Source organism: Macaca fascicularis, chromosome 2 (assembly GCF_037993035.2).
Source record: "Macaca fascicularis isolate 582-1 chromosome 2, T2T-MFA8v1.1".
Lineage (NCBI taxonomy): Eukaryota > Metazoa > Chordata > Mammalia > Primates > Cercopithecidae > Macaca > Macaca fascicularis.
The window spans coordinates 91751665-91767255 of record NC_088376.1 but is presented as its reverse complement, the minus strand read 5'-3'; the positions used below and the strand labels follow the sequence as shown (position 1 = coordinate 91767255).

Sequence of the window (15591 nt, the reverse complement as noted above, 5' to 3'; positions counted from 1 at the left end):
CTAGAATAGCAGTGGTTCAAACATTTGTCTCCATGCCTCTATATCCTTCTGAAAATGATTGAATACCCCAAAGATCTTTTGTTTATGTGGATTATATCTGTTCGTGCTTACTGGATTATAAAAAAATTAAGAAAAGTTTTAACTATTTACTTATACAATCATTGAAAAATAGCAGTAACAAACTCTATACATGTACATACACACACACAATTTTTTTAAAAACTTCATTTTCAAAAAAAAAATTTCAGTGAGATGTATGACATTGTTTTATATTTTTGCAAATCTCTTTAATAAAATTCTTAATAGAAGAAAATTAGACTATCATATCTGCTTCTGCATTTAATCTTTTGCAGTAGCTTTTCCCATTGAAATATAGAAATAAAAAAATTTACACAAATATGTAGTTGAGAAAAGAAATAATATTTTAAAAGCCTTTTTAAATAACTGTGGATATTCTTTCATACTACACCAAAACTTCAGAAATGTAATTTCTTGAGGTTTAGTAGCACTGTGAAATCTGAAGCCATATTAATAAATCTAGTACTTTTTATGTTAACATCTATTGGTCTCTCTTACACTTTGAATGGATCTTTAACTCATGTATGATTTTGGTAACATTCTAGTGTTGGTCATTTGAAAAATATTGGTTCACTGAGGTATTGGTTCATTGGTTCATATCTTCCAATGTTGCCATACTTCATTATACGATATCAAAAAACACTTCATGAATGTCACTACTGATCTCATCAGAAACATCTTTATTGAGAAGCTATTGAGCTCACAGTGGCTGATTCAAGTTTCTAAATCTCTAATTTTCATTCATATATTTAATTTTGGCAACAAACACTATTGATTTTTTTCTTTGAAATTAATGACTGTTTTCATTCATTTTCAGGAAAAATAAAAGCCAGGGTCCCAAGTTTGAGTAATTGTAGCTTGTCATACTTTTAAGTAAAAATGGTGGGTTTTTTTTTTAAGTGGCTAATTTATTTCCCAGCTAGTATCATTTGGTGCCACCCTCTTGATTCATGCCAAGGTGCTAACAAGATTGCTTTTATACCACCAGTGCAAATTTCAACACAATGAAAATGACAAATACTTTCTTAGTACTATTAAGAAAATAGTTTTCACTTCACAGTTCCCTTCAAAGTTTCTGAAGAACCATCAGGGTTCTGCAGACAATACTTAGGTGCTATTATCTCTTAAGTGTTAAGTAGATTCTTTATTCTGATGGTTTCTAGGATTTCCTGAATTTTCTTAATAAAAATTGTTCATTTAAAGTAGATTTGGATGTGTAAGGTGGATATGAATATGTGTATTAACGTGAAAAGGTAGTCACAATATATTTTTATTAAAAAGTAGTATTTATACTATAGTCATGTTCATGTCATTAAATCCATATGTACACATTAGAATATTTACATATAAATATGTATATTTATGCATGCATACATGTATCTATGTATAAATATAGATTGAAAGTAGTTATACAACTTTTTGTAATAGCATCAGCAAGAAACAGTAAGGGGGATTAAGAGTAGTGAAAATATTTTCCTTTTTGTTATAAAGCAAATGCTTTTATTCAAAAAAATTTACTAAATACATACAATGTGATAGGTACACTTGTATACGTGATTAAGATTTTTAGTGTTTTTTATAAAAAGAAAAATGATACTTTGATTATTTAAAAAGGCCATTTGGGACATGGTACCATCCACAGCAATGTAGCTGTTCCTTACTAAAGCCTTGCTTCATCTCTCCTTAAAATCCCCACACTCACCTACCCAGGACAATTTTATAAAAATGCAGTTTGTAAAAGACTTTTTGTTAAACCCTGTATCTACTTCTAAAGATGCACTTCTAATCCTTAAGTGTCATTCATTCTTCTGTCTCTCAGTATATTATCAATACATTTTTCACTGTGGGATATTAATCAGAGATTGCAAGAAGAGTCATCAAAGGAACCCTTACAGTGCTCTCAAGTTAATACTAGCTTCATGCTCCTCATCACTGAAATTTTTCTGGTCTGCATTGTTCAAGAAATCTTTCCCATTGTCTCTCTAAAATTTTGTGGCAACTTCCCTAATTGAAGCACCTAGGATTTGGGATTTGATTTCTATAAAAGAAAGATAAGAAAGATGCAAAGATTAAAAGTGCAGATGGAAGAAGGTGGTCAGTAGTCATCTATATTCACTGGGATACTGTGATCTTGTAGAAATAAGTCAATTCTGTAACTCTGAGGTGTGCTTACATGTAACTGAATATACTTCAATATTTTGCATGTAACACATTATTTTTAAATATCAAGAACAAAAGTGTCTCACTAAGAAGCAAGAATCAAATTTTGAGTAAGAGGATAACACTGAGTAAGAGGATTACAAAATTTGAGTTAAGAGGATAAACATGATCAGGTATTCCTTACTCTACCTTACCTTGCCAATCTTTCCCCATTATAAGGTTTTATCCTCTGATACATTAAAAACAAGTGAAATGCAAGGGAATCAACTAGTTTTTTAAACACACTTTAAATATGTCATCTCAATTCTTTTACAAACACATTAAGTTTGATGATATCCTCAAATACATTTAAGTAAATATATTTCTTTTCAATATTTTATATTCCCTGGGCAGTTAGTTCTTAGATTTGCACAAACAGTTCCCGTTGTTGCTGTCTAAAAAAACACAATAAATCCTGTTAGACGCTTTAGGCATTGAACAATTTCACATTGTATCTTTTTAAACAGACTCCCTTTGTTTTTTGTTTTTTGGTTTTTTTTTTTCAAATAGCAAGAAACAACAAGAATAGTTTAGATACTGCTTACAGAATGGAAAAATATGTATCCTTCACTAAGCACAACATTTTTTCCTGTTAGCCAAAGGTTTTTTTTCTCTCTTTCTCTCATTGTTTCATTGAATATTTTTAAAAATAATTTTTCATATTACTAAGTTAAGTGTCTAGGATGTGTCTGTTGTAGGCTCATACTCTGCTAATTTAATTCTTGACTACAGAAAAATATAGATGCTTTTGTCACCTAGAGAAGCTGGTGTTGAAAAAGTAATCTCATAATATACCAACTGATGAATGAATCATGTCATTATAAAATTGGTGTGTGATCAGCTATCTCTGTCAACCAGTGTCTAAACAGGCTCCAGGCTGTCATGCACTGACCATTTCAATGGCTCTCAACTTCTCTCCTTGACTCCAGCCGTCCTTCCTCCAATCCATTCCTCACCCCTTAGCCAGAGTGGGCTTCTTACAGCCCATATCTGATAATGTCACTCTCTTGCTTAAAACCCCGCAATGGCTCTACGTTGCTCTTAACATAAAGAACAAACACCTTCATGTGATTTTCAAGACTTGGCCTTCCTCTCCAGCCTCATCTGGCATCAACCCCCACAACCCTGGGCAACTCTGTCCCAGCCACCCCATCCTCCTCATCAGCAGTAATATTTTTTATATCAAGCAAGGCATTAGTTGGTGTTTGTGATAAAGTGGTGAATATGATTTGGATGTGGCTGTACATCCTTGAGACTCTGCTGTTTTAATTTTTTTAGAAAGAGTCTCACTCTGTTGCCGAGGCTAGAGTACAGTGGTGCGATCTTGGCTCACTGCAACCTCCACCTCTGGGGTTCAAGCAGTTATCCTGCCTCAGTCTCCTGAGTAGCTGCGATTACAGGTGCCCACCACTAGGCCTGGCTAATTTTTGTATTTTTAGTAGAGACACCATGTTGGCCAGGCTGGTCTCAAACTCCTTACCTCGGGCAATCTGCCCACCTTGGCCTCCCAAAGTGCTGGGATTACAGGTATGACCCACCGCTCCCGGCCAACTCTGCTGTTTTAATTTCTTAACTGATTGTCACATTTCCAGTGGATGAACCACCTGTCTGTGGCCCCAGATCTTTCTTGTTCCTACATATCTTGTAGCTTAGAAGAGTATAGAATTCTTTATTCATGAAGAATATGGATAGGAGCTTCAGGCATGCCTACCCTCTAGAAATTGTCACGTCTTATCTGTAATGTTGTTATAGTGAATAGATAAGCCATTGGAGAAAAAGGGTGAGCAAAAGAAGCCATAAGGAAACTGATCGAGAAATGACAAGAACTGTGATGTTAACTTAGGATGCCTGCAGTTATCAAGGCCATGGAAGAGAATCTAGGGGTGAGAGGAATGAGTTATACCTCCAGGAAGTGTTTGCACTCTGAGGAACAGGAAAGATTTATCCTAAGCTGTCATGACTGTGTATAGATCCGTATAAAATCTAAAAAATAATAATAATAACCCTCAAAAGTCATTTGAGCCATAATAGAAATGCTGATTATAAGTCATTCAGTCACATACCTATAGCTTAAAAATAAATAACTTTCTGCATGAATTTTATGGCTGAAGCACAAATGTTGGATTGATTCTTGTCAGAAACAAAATTTCATAGGCAAATTTTCCTCAAGCATGTGTCAGAGTGTCCAAAAAAATATGCTGGTCTAGAGAAGGTATGAACATTGAGGGAAAATATAGTTAGGATACAGAATGCCTATAGAAGCAGCTGGGTTTTTTCTTTCTTCTTTATTAAAGAGATCACATTTTAGTTTGCAAGGTCATAAAATCATGACGTCCAGATCAGTTGTTAAAAGGAAGTCAATGGCAGGTGTGGGATGCCAGGTGTGCTGGCTGCCAGTGAGAAGGAAGAGGAGTCGCTGGAAAAGCCAATGATAAGTACACCTGTGTTTGAGATTGCTGTAACAAGGTTTCATCCCCATCTAATAGGGTCAATGCATACGAAAATAAAAAATAATGTCAGCGGGGATCAGAAGCAGAACATTAAGCAGTAGATTTTTACTTAAAATAGATTATTTGTTATTTTTATCAGACTGCAGAGAATACACAATTTACCCTTTTCCTGTTGGGGATGGGAGAGATTATTGTAGGATAGAAGTGTTCCCTTGCCACTGGGATCCAAGATAATAAGTCAATTCTCTCAGACTCTGTACCATCTTACACCAACAACCATTCCAGTCCTGTTGTGTGGGGAATGACAGGGTTAAAACCACCAAAAAGGAGTGCTTGCTAGTTTCATCTTGTTTTGGAAACAGCACCCAGACTGCATAATGCCAAGAGATTATTATATTAAAATATCTAATTTTTCAATCATCATTATCTTTCGCCCACAGAAAACAATTTTTACATATTAGTCACTGCATCCTATGATGACATTCATAGCTCTAGAGACAAGTGTATAGGGAATGAGACAAGAACATGCCAGCTGAAAGAAAAACTGGACTCAATTTTCTGTTTAAAAGAACATTATCTTTGTTTGTTTGTTTTTTTCAATTTGAATTTGGTTTCGAGGGTGAAGGAGGATTAAAATGAATTTACTTATTGTCCTCCAAGTAGTGTGGAACATTGCTGAATCTGACATAATTGAAATTTCAAGTTGAATTTTTGTTTTCTGCCTACTTGATCTCAATATGCCAGCCCAGTACTGTCCCTTAAAGCAAATGTAAGCCCTCTGATAAGTCACTTGCCACTTTTGTTGCAGGTACCAGAGGTGAATACGTACTATATAGCCCAGAGTATAGTGAGGTTGTTTGCTGTTTTTCATAAATGCAGGAGAATTGATGATCAAAGGACATAAAATTGAGGACGTGGTAATTAACATCATCTTGAATTGCCTATCATTCCATGGATTCATCCCAGAAATTTGAGTTGTTTGATCACTAGCTTTTGACTGAGAGCTATAAAAATCCCAACCCTTTGATCAGAAATCGTTCCTCCGGATCCTAGTGATAGGACCTACACAATACTTAATGGTGGGAATGTAGTTCACTGATTTGCTTTCCAAATAAAGGCAAAGATTTCCAGTAAAACAACTTCTAAACTTTAGTGCTCTGATCTTGGAAGCTTTTTGAAACAATAGTCTTGCTTTTCTGAGTTTTTAAAAGTAAATTAGATAAAATAAAACTTGAAGGAAAGAATACGTAGAAATGTGATAGTGTATATACTTTAAAAATATATCAAGTGGATGAAAAATTCGGGGGAAAAGCAAGTATAATAAAAGTTAGTAGATTCTAGGTAGTTGAGTACACAGGGTCTCTCTAAAAATTATTTTAACTTTGCAGTGTGTTTGAAACTTTCATGATAAAATACTAGAAAAGATATATTAAATGTACATACCTAAAGTTGAATTTGTATATTTAAGAAAATGTCACTGGACAATGATGTAAGATTGTGTAATCTTAATAGATATTTATGTTGGAACATTCTTACTTTTTGAAATCTTGGAAAATGGAAAATATTTTCAAGATGCTTTATAAACTCTTCAGGCTATTAATGTACAGACCAAAAGCCACCCTAAAGGTAGAAAAACCAGCATTAAGAGGGAACTGCCAGGCTGTAGTATTGTGATTCCCTGCCATCTTATTATCCAACTAGTTAGTAACTGCAATATCTATTTTCCAATTAGATTTAACCTTAAAATCCAAAAAATTACTAAATGTCTGGGCTTATGCATATGGCAAAACACAGTTTAAAATGCTGCAACATACTTGTCCTTATATTTCTTTTCTCACCCAACAACATACATTCAGGACTGAGTCTGATTGCCATATGTTTTGTTTGCCCATGCTTGACCCAAAACTAAAACAGGGTACTCTGTGGCCACTCTCTTTTACCGTAACATGATCACAGTTAGAGAGGGGAAAAAAAGCCCATGCGTGTCTTTTAAAAAGACAAGACAAAAATTGTTCTTTAAAAAATGCCAGACTTAACCAGCCCCTCTGTAGATGATTCTCTGTAAAAATAATAATTTCCCTTCAGAAAGTTGATCTCACCCATACCTAAGAAAAATTAAAAATCTGAAAATTGCACTTTTAATTGGTAAGGCAATTACTCTCTATTCAAAAGTCATATTCGAGCTTACGTCCTTGAAAGGCGAACACTCTCAAGCTCTACTTCCAGGCCTTTTGGGAAAAATTTATCCTTTTTCCTCACTTCCTGTTTTCTCTCTTCATTGCCTTTTTGGCTCCCACAGCAAGGCGTTTGTGGCTGTGTTGGCACTGTGGATATTTTTAAGAAGAAAGGACATGGAACCAAAATATTGTCAAAGAACTGAGAAGCTTAGTATTCTAAGGGAGAGTCAAGCTTAGTATTATAAGGGAAAGGGGCATATTAACTGCAATAAACAAAGCATTCAGTTCACCATTTACCACGCTTACCGCAAGGGGCACAAGCAAAAACTGCAACATGTATCTCTATGTGTAAAAATTCATTCCCAGGAACATCATAAAGGAAGGGTAAAGTCCTGGCCCCATCGTTTTTACTGCAAAGAAGTCTTTAAATGAGTATTTTCTGTGGCAATTTTATGGATCTCTCAAGATATCACATTTTGTTTACTTTTCTTTAATTATAAAAAAATTCATTCTTATTTCAAAAAGCACTCCCAAGTGTAAAGAGAAAAGCATAGATCATGCACAGCCTCATCTCCAAGAGAAAAAGACTTTTAGTATTTGGTATATATCCTTCAATATTTTTTCTTACAAATTTACAGCACACAATTGTATTAATAAATTTTAAAAGAGAACCAGTTTCTTTCCAAAGGATAGTTGCTGTTACTTTCTTGCTTCATGAATTATCCCCATTCATTCTCTGGTATCTATATTTTCACTTTTTTTTTTTCCTAGTTCCTTCTTCTTGAATTATAAACATGATCAATATCTTTACATAAGGGAAGGAGGAAACAGTTATACATTTCCCAGTATTCTTTCCACATACTTTCTGTCTTTTAGCTATCATTCTTACTCCTGCTTTCCATTTCCATTCAAGATTTCCTGGCTGGCTGTGGTGGTTCACACCTGTAATCCCAGCACTTTGGGAGGCTGAGGTGGGTGGATCATCTGATGTCAGGAGTTTGAGACCATCCTGGCCAACATGGCTAAACCCCATCTCTACTAAAAATACAAAACATTAGCCAGGCGTGGTGTCACATGCCTGTAATCCCAGCTACTAGGGAGGCTGAGGCAGAAGAATCGCTTGAACCCAGGAGGCGGAAGTTGCAGTGAGCCGAGATCATGCCACTGTACTCCAGCCTGGGCGACAGAGCAAGACTCCTTCCCCACACACCACCCCCTCCAAAAAAAAAAAGAAAAGAAAGATTTCCTAAAGAAAGATAAGCCTTTTCTCACTATCCTCCTACCCTCACCACCAATGTATTCAATAATTTACTCTAACCTGGCTTCCATCTTCACCACTTCTGTTCCTGAAGTCATTAATGACTTCCAAAATGCCAAATACATTGAAACTTTGTAGTTCATATCCTTATTTAACCTCTCATCAGCATCCGACACTATCAGAACTCTGTTTCCTTTGACTATGTTCTACCAATTCGCCACCTGCACCGTGACCACTCCTCTTCCTCATCATTTACTGAGTTCTTTCCTTTTGCCTTAGTCCTCATCTCTTCCTTCTCTGTGTTTTCTTCTTTGGTGAGCTTATCCACTCCTGCAATTTCAATCATCCCTAGTGATCTTTACGCACTACCCTTATCTCTCTTCTCAGATACAGACACCTACATCCAAATGGGTGACTGGATCTTTCCACTGGGATGAACTTTCCAAAGACACCACAAACTCAGCAAGTATCTTTTCAGCACATTTTCTTCTTTTTCAACTCTTCTCCTTCCCATTGACACTCAAAACAGAGATTAGATCAAAGTCTTCAAGGAAAAGCAGATATGAGGAAATCACCTTTTAGGACAGGGAAAATCTGAGCAATTTTGCAGCTGTGGGAAGGAAGGTGGTAGAGAAAAGACTGAAGACAGGCAAAAAAGAGGATAGGAACTGAGTCCTGACAACCATGAAGAAAACAGTAAGAAGGTCTTTTCTTCTTGTAGCTATATTTTATATTGTGTATGTGACATGTGCTTTAATAAATTCATGTCTACTATGTATCATTCATAGCAGCATTGATTTTTAAAAATTTGAATTATTTACATGCAAACCTTTATATTTATTTTGACATCTGTAGTTAGGCAAAAATTGCAATTAGGGCTAATTTGTACAATTAGCTAAATCAAGTGTTCCTTTTCCCTTTCAAAATGTTCTTTATATATTCCATTCCTAATGAGTATGAAGAATCCTTTTAATTCAATTCATACACAACTAGTATTTTTCAATTAAAACCCTTACTTTTAAGAAATTAATATCCTGCAATGAACAGGAGTTACTTCATTTTTCAGATCTCTAGCCCGTCAGATTTCATGGTTGTGTTACTTACTTGCAAAATGTTCCTATATGATACATTCCACATCTGTGGCCATTATATTGTTTTTCTTTTTTTAATTTTTCTTTATTTTAGAGACAGGGTCTCACTCTGTCACCCAGGCTGGAGTGCAATAGTGCATTCATAGCTTACTTCAGCCTCAAACACCTGCACCCAAGCGATCCTCCCCGTCAGCCTCCTGAGTAGCTGGGTCTACAGGCACACGTCACCATGTCCAGCTAATTTTTTTTTTTTTCTTTTTGAGACGGAGTCTCCCTCTGTCACCCAGGCTGGAGTGCAGTGAAGTGATCTTGGCTCACTGCAAGCTCTGCCTCCTGGGTTCACGCCATTTTCCTGCCTCAGCCTCCTGAGTAGCTGGGACTACAGGCACCCGCCACCATGCCCGGCTTGTATTTTTTATTTTTAGTAGAGATGGGGTTTCACTGTGGTCTCGATCTCCTGACCCTCGTGATCCACCTGCCTCAGCCTCCCAAAGTGCTGGGATTACAGGTGTGAGCCACCACACCTGGCCACTAATTTTTTATGGAGACGAGGTTTTGCTGTGTTGCACAGGCTAGTCTTGGACTTCTGGCCTCAAGTGATCCTCCTGCCTCAACCTCCCAAAGTGCTGGGATTACAGGCTTAAGCCACCACACCTGGCCTATATTTTTCTATAGATGTTCCAAGTTTAATGCAAGTTTATTTAATTAAAGTAAACAAACTCGTCTTTCTGTTTTACCTTTGTGGAGGAGAGAACAAAGGGGTAGGAAACAGGAGGTAGGGTTAAGGAGAGATGGTGGAAGTCTGTAGAGAGGAAAGATTACCAGTTAGGCTCACTGTTCTTAAGAAAGTTACCCATATAATGCAAAGTATCAAAAAAGTTATCAGCATTAACGAAGAACTAACAAAGATACGTCTCCTGCAGGTCAGAAAGGATTCAGAAAGGTGTGGAAAGATGGGAGATACTGTGTTTGGGGTTTCAGAGATTGGACACGTTATCCTGAGCTGAAAGCTTCTTATGGGGGTGAGGCACCGTCAGCAAAGAAATACTATTTCCTTTCCCTCTTTCCTTACCTTTCCTGCCTTGGGTCCTTACCATTTTAGCTCCACTGCACTAATGCTCCCTCCTTGGCTACACCTAGGGCAACGGTGCACAAAGTCGGCCATAAATGGGCAGCATGCTAAGGCCAGGTAGACAGGGGCCTAACCTTACTGCCTCAGTGGAAATCCTTAGCTCCAGTGTCTTGCCACTGAAGGTGGGAGGAGCACAGGAAGTGATTGCCCTGTGGCTTCTCCTCCCACAGAAGCCCTGCCCCCTCACACTTGGGCGGTGGAGAGATTAGCTTTCTATTTCCTTCTAGTTCAGTCCTTTGGCTACTGTGAAAGACCACACAGAAGCTGTGGACTTGCTTTTTTGTGCTTGACAAAAGTGCATAGATAGAAGACAGGGATTCCCGGCTGGGAGGAGGGAGGAGAGCTGAAGATCCCTGCCTGGGCTGGCTGAGCTAAGCAGTCAAAGTGGGAAGCTGAGTGCTTGAAAGAGGATTATGCTCGCACTAGAAATAAGCAGTAAGTGAGTGAATACCATTATGGCTTAGAAAAGGATTAATCCTCCCGGGGTTATGGGGTGAACTAGAAAATATTGCTTAATTCTAGAGTCAAACTGTAAGGCTTTGGCTTTGTGTACTGTTGTGTGCTGTTTGGAGACTAGAGGTTTAAGTACAAAACCAGAGCTCTAAATGCCTCCTCCCACTCTTGGAAAATGCCAGCTTCTATTTAGATTAGTTGGGGGACATAATTTCCTTCCCTGAACTAGCCTCTTCCAGGGAAAATTTACTACTAAATTAGATAAGGAGTTGAGATTGGAGAGGCAGAATTTGGTATTTGCAGAAATTGCAGTTTCGAATGATGTTCTGTGAGTGCTGACATTCTGTTAGCAGTGATTGTCAAGAAAGTTTAGAATAGGAGATTAAAAAGGGGAAATCAAGAGCTTTTATGATGAGGAGGCTGAAGAGTCCATATGCAGAGAAGTAAATTAAAAAATTATATAATTTAAAATAGGTGGATTTTTTAAAACATTAAATGGGAACAACAGTCAAAGAGTATAGAAGTGCATGGATAAAAATTAGTTAGAAAAAGAAATTTTCACTTCAGTGACTTTTTTGTGCTAGCCAAAAATTTCACAATGTTTACAAAGTCAAGACAATGATTCAGGAATACTTCAATTATTGTTGTACATTATTAATGCTGTTGCTGGGCAAGATCTGTGGTTCTCTGGTCAGCAAGTTCTGGCAAGGAAGCCACTGCCACTGGCACAAAGAATTCTGGGATGTCTGACAGTGAAATGGATGGAAGAACCCACATTCCATCTCTACTTAATGTCCTTTTGTCCAGAAACCGGGTCATGCAAATGAGCTACTTGGTACGTATACAGATCAATATTTGGAAAGGCATTTCTAAGTGTTTTGCATTAGAGGCTCTCTAGACAATATCTTATGGCAACCAGTGAACAAAAAGAATACAAAAGCAAAGTGATAGGAAGGAAGTTGCTGAAACCAACCCTGTTCTTTTTGTTTTCCATCAATCTTGAAATGGAACCTCAAATGAGGACAAGAATAAAATAGGGAGAAATGCTGTGGCCATCTGTTCTGTTCTGAGTGGCTAAGTTCATTAATATATAAATGAGAATTTGGGTTTTATTTATGCATCCTAATACTTGGAAGACTCAGAAATGTCTTTATTACAGTAAAAAGAAAATCCCACAAAAATTGGAGGTATGTTTTTGTGGAAAAAAAAAATGCGTACTTCTGGTTTTTGAATGTTATGGGGAAAAACTAAGAATTGTGCTCACATTGTGAAGATTTATATCATGTTCACTGATGGATATATCTCATCCCCCAATGAGATGAGGACCCTAATATGACACAGTAGATGCAAACATAAGCTTTTTAATTCCCTTAATTCAAGTTGATGTTGATTAATAACTAAAGCAAGAATCTTTAAAATAAATAAATAACCTTGAACTACAGCTGACTATGTGGTGGTTTTTATTTTTCATTTGTTACTGGTGTGAAGACACAACATGACATTTCTAGTATTCTCATCAACCGTTGCGTTGGGAGAAAAAAAAGGCTCAGACATATTATCTTTCCCCTGTAGCACAAGTGTAAAATGATTGTCATTATCTATGTCCTTTTCTAACTTTAGAATTTGTAGATTTTGCTATGGAGGAAATAGATGGAGAGTGGTCTTTGGGTCAAAATAAATTATGACAAAATGCCAAAAAAGTGCATTTAAATGAACTCTTAAAATAGTCTGTCCTCCAACTTTTCAAATACCTAATTTTGTAAATTATTTTATTTATCTCTTTACAATTATTTCTGAGTTGGGTTTTCCAATGTTAGTATTCATCTGACTTGCAAGCAAATGTTGAAAATCTGAAGATTCATTATCTGAGTTGCATAATACTTCTATTATTCTTAAACAATATGTAAGACATTAAAACAAAACATTGAATAGTTGGAAGTCTTGAGTATAAAACTAAATTAATTTCCAATCTTTAAGAAAAATGTGCTAGGATTCTTCAAAGAATTGCTTATTTATCTCAAAGTGTTAAAGAATCTTTTCTGATACAACAGGACTAAAAAGAGAAGCATAAGAATATTGAGAAAAAGATTAAAAGTATAAGTTGGATAGTGGAAGCTAAGCAGATATTGTTAATGAATAATGATAAGACAGCAGTTTGACTATAAAAACATTTGCTGTTGTACATGAGCGATTTGTATAAAGAATGATGCATTATGACTGGTGAACAAGGCTAAGACTTTTATCTTTAAAAGTATTAAGTAGGAATTAAGATTGTTAATGGATAGAAACTAAATGATCATTTAAAATTATTCTTTCACAAGAAAAGTAAAGAACAAGGATATGGAAAACTAAGCAGTGATGAAGACCTCGAAATAATTGTTGATCAAAAGCAGGTAAGTGAATACTTACATACATTTTCTACTGTTATACTGTATATTTTGATGACTAAAGCCTTTTGAGTGTTCAGCCCTTCTCTGGGAGCTGTGTTAGCCTGTCTGGCTAAAGCCTGCATAACAAGATTTTGAGAGCAGCTAAGCCGCCCCATACGATGCCTCTGATCCACTGACTTTTGCCTGATGCCAGCATGCATATGTATGAATGATGGAAATAAAGCTAGAGTAAGAGAACTTTTGGAAAATTAAAGGGATCACTTGATAAAATGAGTCAAAACAACAATGATAATTTGCTTGGGAAAAAGATAATAACAATAAAATATATCATCTTGAAAATGAGAAACACTGCCATTAGTCTATCTTGTGAAACAATTAATTATAATTTAGAGAGAGAAAAAAAACTGAGAACTTTAAGGCATATATATTGCCCAATTTAATTTTCCATATTGTCTGCAATATACATAAAGATGATTCTGAAAACAAAAAGAAGAGGCTATTAATAAAATCTGTAGTACCACCTGTAATTTGAGAAGCCTCTAGCTTGGATGTTATATGGGCCTATAAGGTGAAATGAAAACTGCTTAATAGAGCATGAACAATGACATACCAGGTAATGGAAGGTTTCCAGCCCATGCCACTGAATTGGCACTAGCCCTTAACATCTCTGTTAATTATCAATGAGACAAGATAACTGCACATCTATTTAATGCATAAGTGGCACAGCCTCTGAGAGCGATGCAAAAGCTATAGACAGAGAAATAATTCAAAGAGATCTGAATAGATTAAGAGATTAGAAAGAAAGCAGTCAGTAATTTACAGACAGGCATCTGAATTTGCTCAGTTTCCTGATCATACAGTTTGTTTTGCATCATAACAATTGCATTCAGGGAGCTATTGTACATATTTCTGAAAAAAGGAAAAATGACCATCAGAAGGTATCAACCAGAAATAATTGACTTAGAGACTTGTTTGTTAGGCTTGGAATAACTGAGGTAACTGAGATGGTCTTCCGGAAAAACTTGCCGAAACATCTCTCCACCAAGGTGCAGAATATATTGATTTTACAGCACTCACTCAAAATGCTTCCGAGTTTTTCTCGTTATTGCCCTCCTGCTCCTGTGTAGAACAGGGTAGGGGATGTGTGGAGTGCCATGTTATCAGTTAAGTTAATAAGGTGAGTGGAGCTGTAGCCCATGTGCTCTACTGGGCTATTAACTGTTACTTTATGCCAGATTAATTACTTAGGGCATGCAATCTATGTCTGATCCCACCCATAGACTGGGATTCTGATCAAAGGACTGGACCCACCTGGCAAATGAACTAGTAAAATAAACCTGGGTATATTATGAGAATACATATATGTATACATTTCTCTAATAAAATGAAAAATTAGTTATTTTCTTTCTTAATCATATAGAAGTTAAATTCTTATTTTTTCCTTCTTCTTTGCTATCTTCCTACCCCAAAGCTTTTCTTTTCTTTCCTTCTTTTTTGCCTAAATCTTTGTGTTTTAACTGAGTTTTGGTGTTCAGAAAACTACAAAGTTATATTTTGAGATCCTTGTGGTGAAAAGCCAAAGGAAGCCATGTTCTTTTTTCTCATGATCCTTTGACAAAATTTCTATTGTTGTGACTAAACACATTTTACTAATTGTTAAGGAATCTTAAAGAAAAGAGAGAAAAAAGAAGAGAACAAAACCTTCCTGCTTCTTCAGAAAATAGCACTTTTATTACCTGGATCAAATGAGGGTGGATTCAATTTTCTCAGAGTCACTGTTTGCCTCTGTAGTTATCACATTTCTTCCAGTGCCATTGCACAAGTTGGTACTATTTGGCAGTGACTCAGCTTTGCTGAGTTATTCATGTCAAAACATGTTTCAAAAGATGAGTAATTATGAATATGAGTTGGCTTTGGTGTTTGCTGTTGGCAGAAAGAGTAGTCCTTCTTTTTTTGAGAGATTTATTTGGTGTTGATGTTGTGAGCAAATCCTAGGTTGAAACAACGACAGTGATGATATCTCAAAGTAAAATATTTGGGGAAACACTGTAATTAGTCTTTATAAAGCTATAAGAAATTATCTCAAAGTTTAAGAGGTCAACAAATTAAGCATGTGTGTATGTATATGTACATTTGTTTTTCAGAAATTGAATATTGCTCCATCTCATAGATATGAGTTATACATATATGATGACATTATACATATGTATGTATTTTATATGTATAATAAAATTACAACTCTATAGCATTATGGAGGAATCTTTATGTTCAGTTTATTCTTCCTATATCTTTTCAAAAACATGGTAGAAATATGTTATAGTCAATCTTCATATAACTGCAGGTAGCTTTTTCAGTAAGCAGTG

The 15591-nt window shown here is 36.0% G+C and overlaps 1 protein-coding gene across 31 annotated transcripts in view; it reads left to right on the top strand.

Moving 5' to 3' along the window:
• PEX5L (peroxisomal biogenesis factor 5 like) overlaps window positions 1–15591 on the top strand; it is a 244755-nt gene that overhangs the window by 46740 nt on the left and 182424 nt on the right. For 8 of the 31 annotated variants that reach the window (XM_074031437.1, XM_015445561.4, XM_074031439.1 and 5 more), the window contains exon 2: window positions 13160–13231. The exons of 7 other annotated variants lie outside the window; for them this stretch is intronic. In XM_074031437.1, the coding sequence (XP_073887538.1) occupies window positions 13160–13231 (72 nt within the window). Of the gene's footprint in view, window positions 1–10615; window positions 11674–13159; window positions 13232–15591 lie in introns of those variants that run through there. 16 more of the 31 variants (XM_065540230.2, XM_065540223.2, XM_065540226.2 and 13 more) reach the window with 3 other exon arrangements.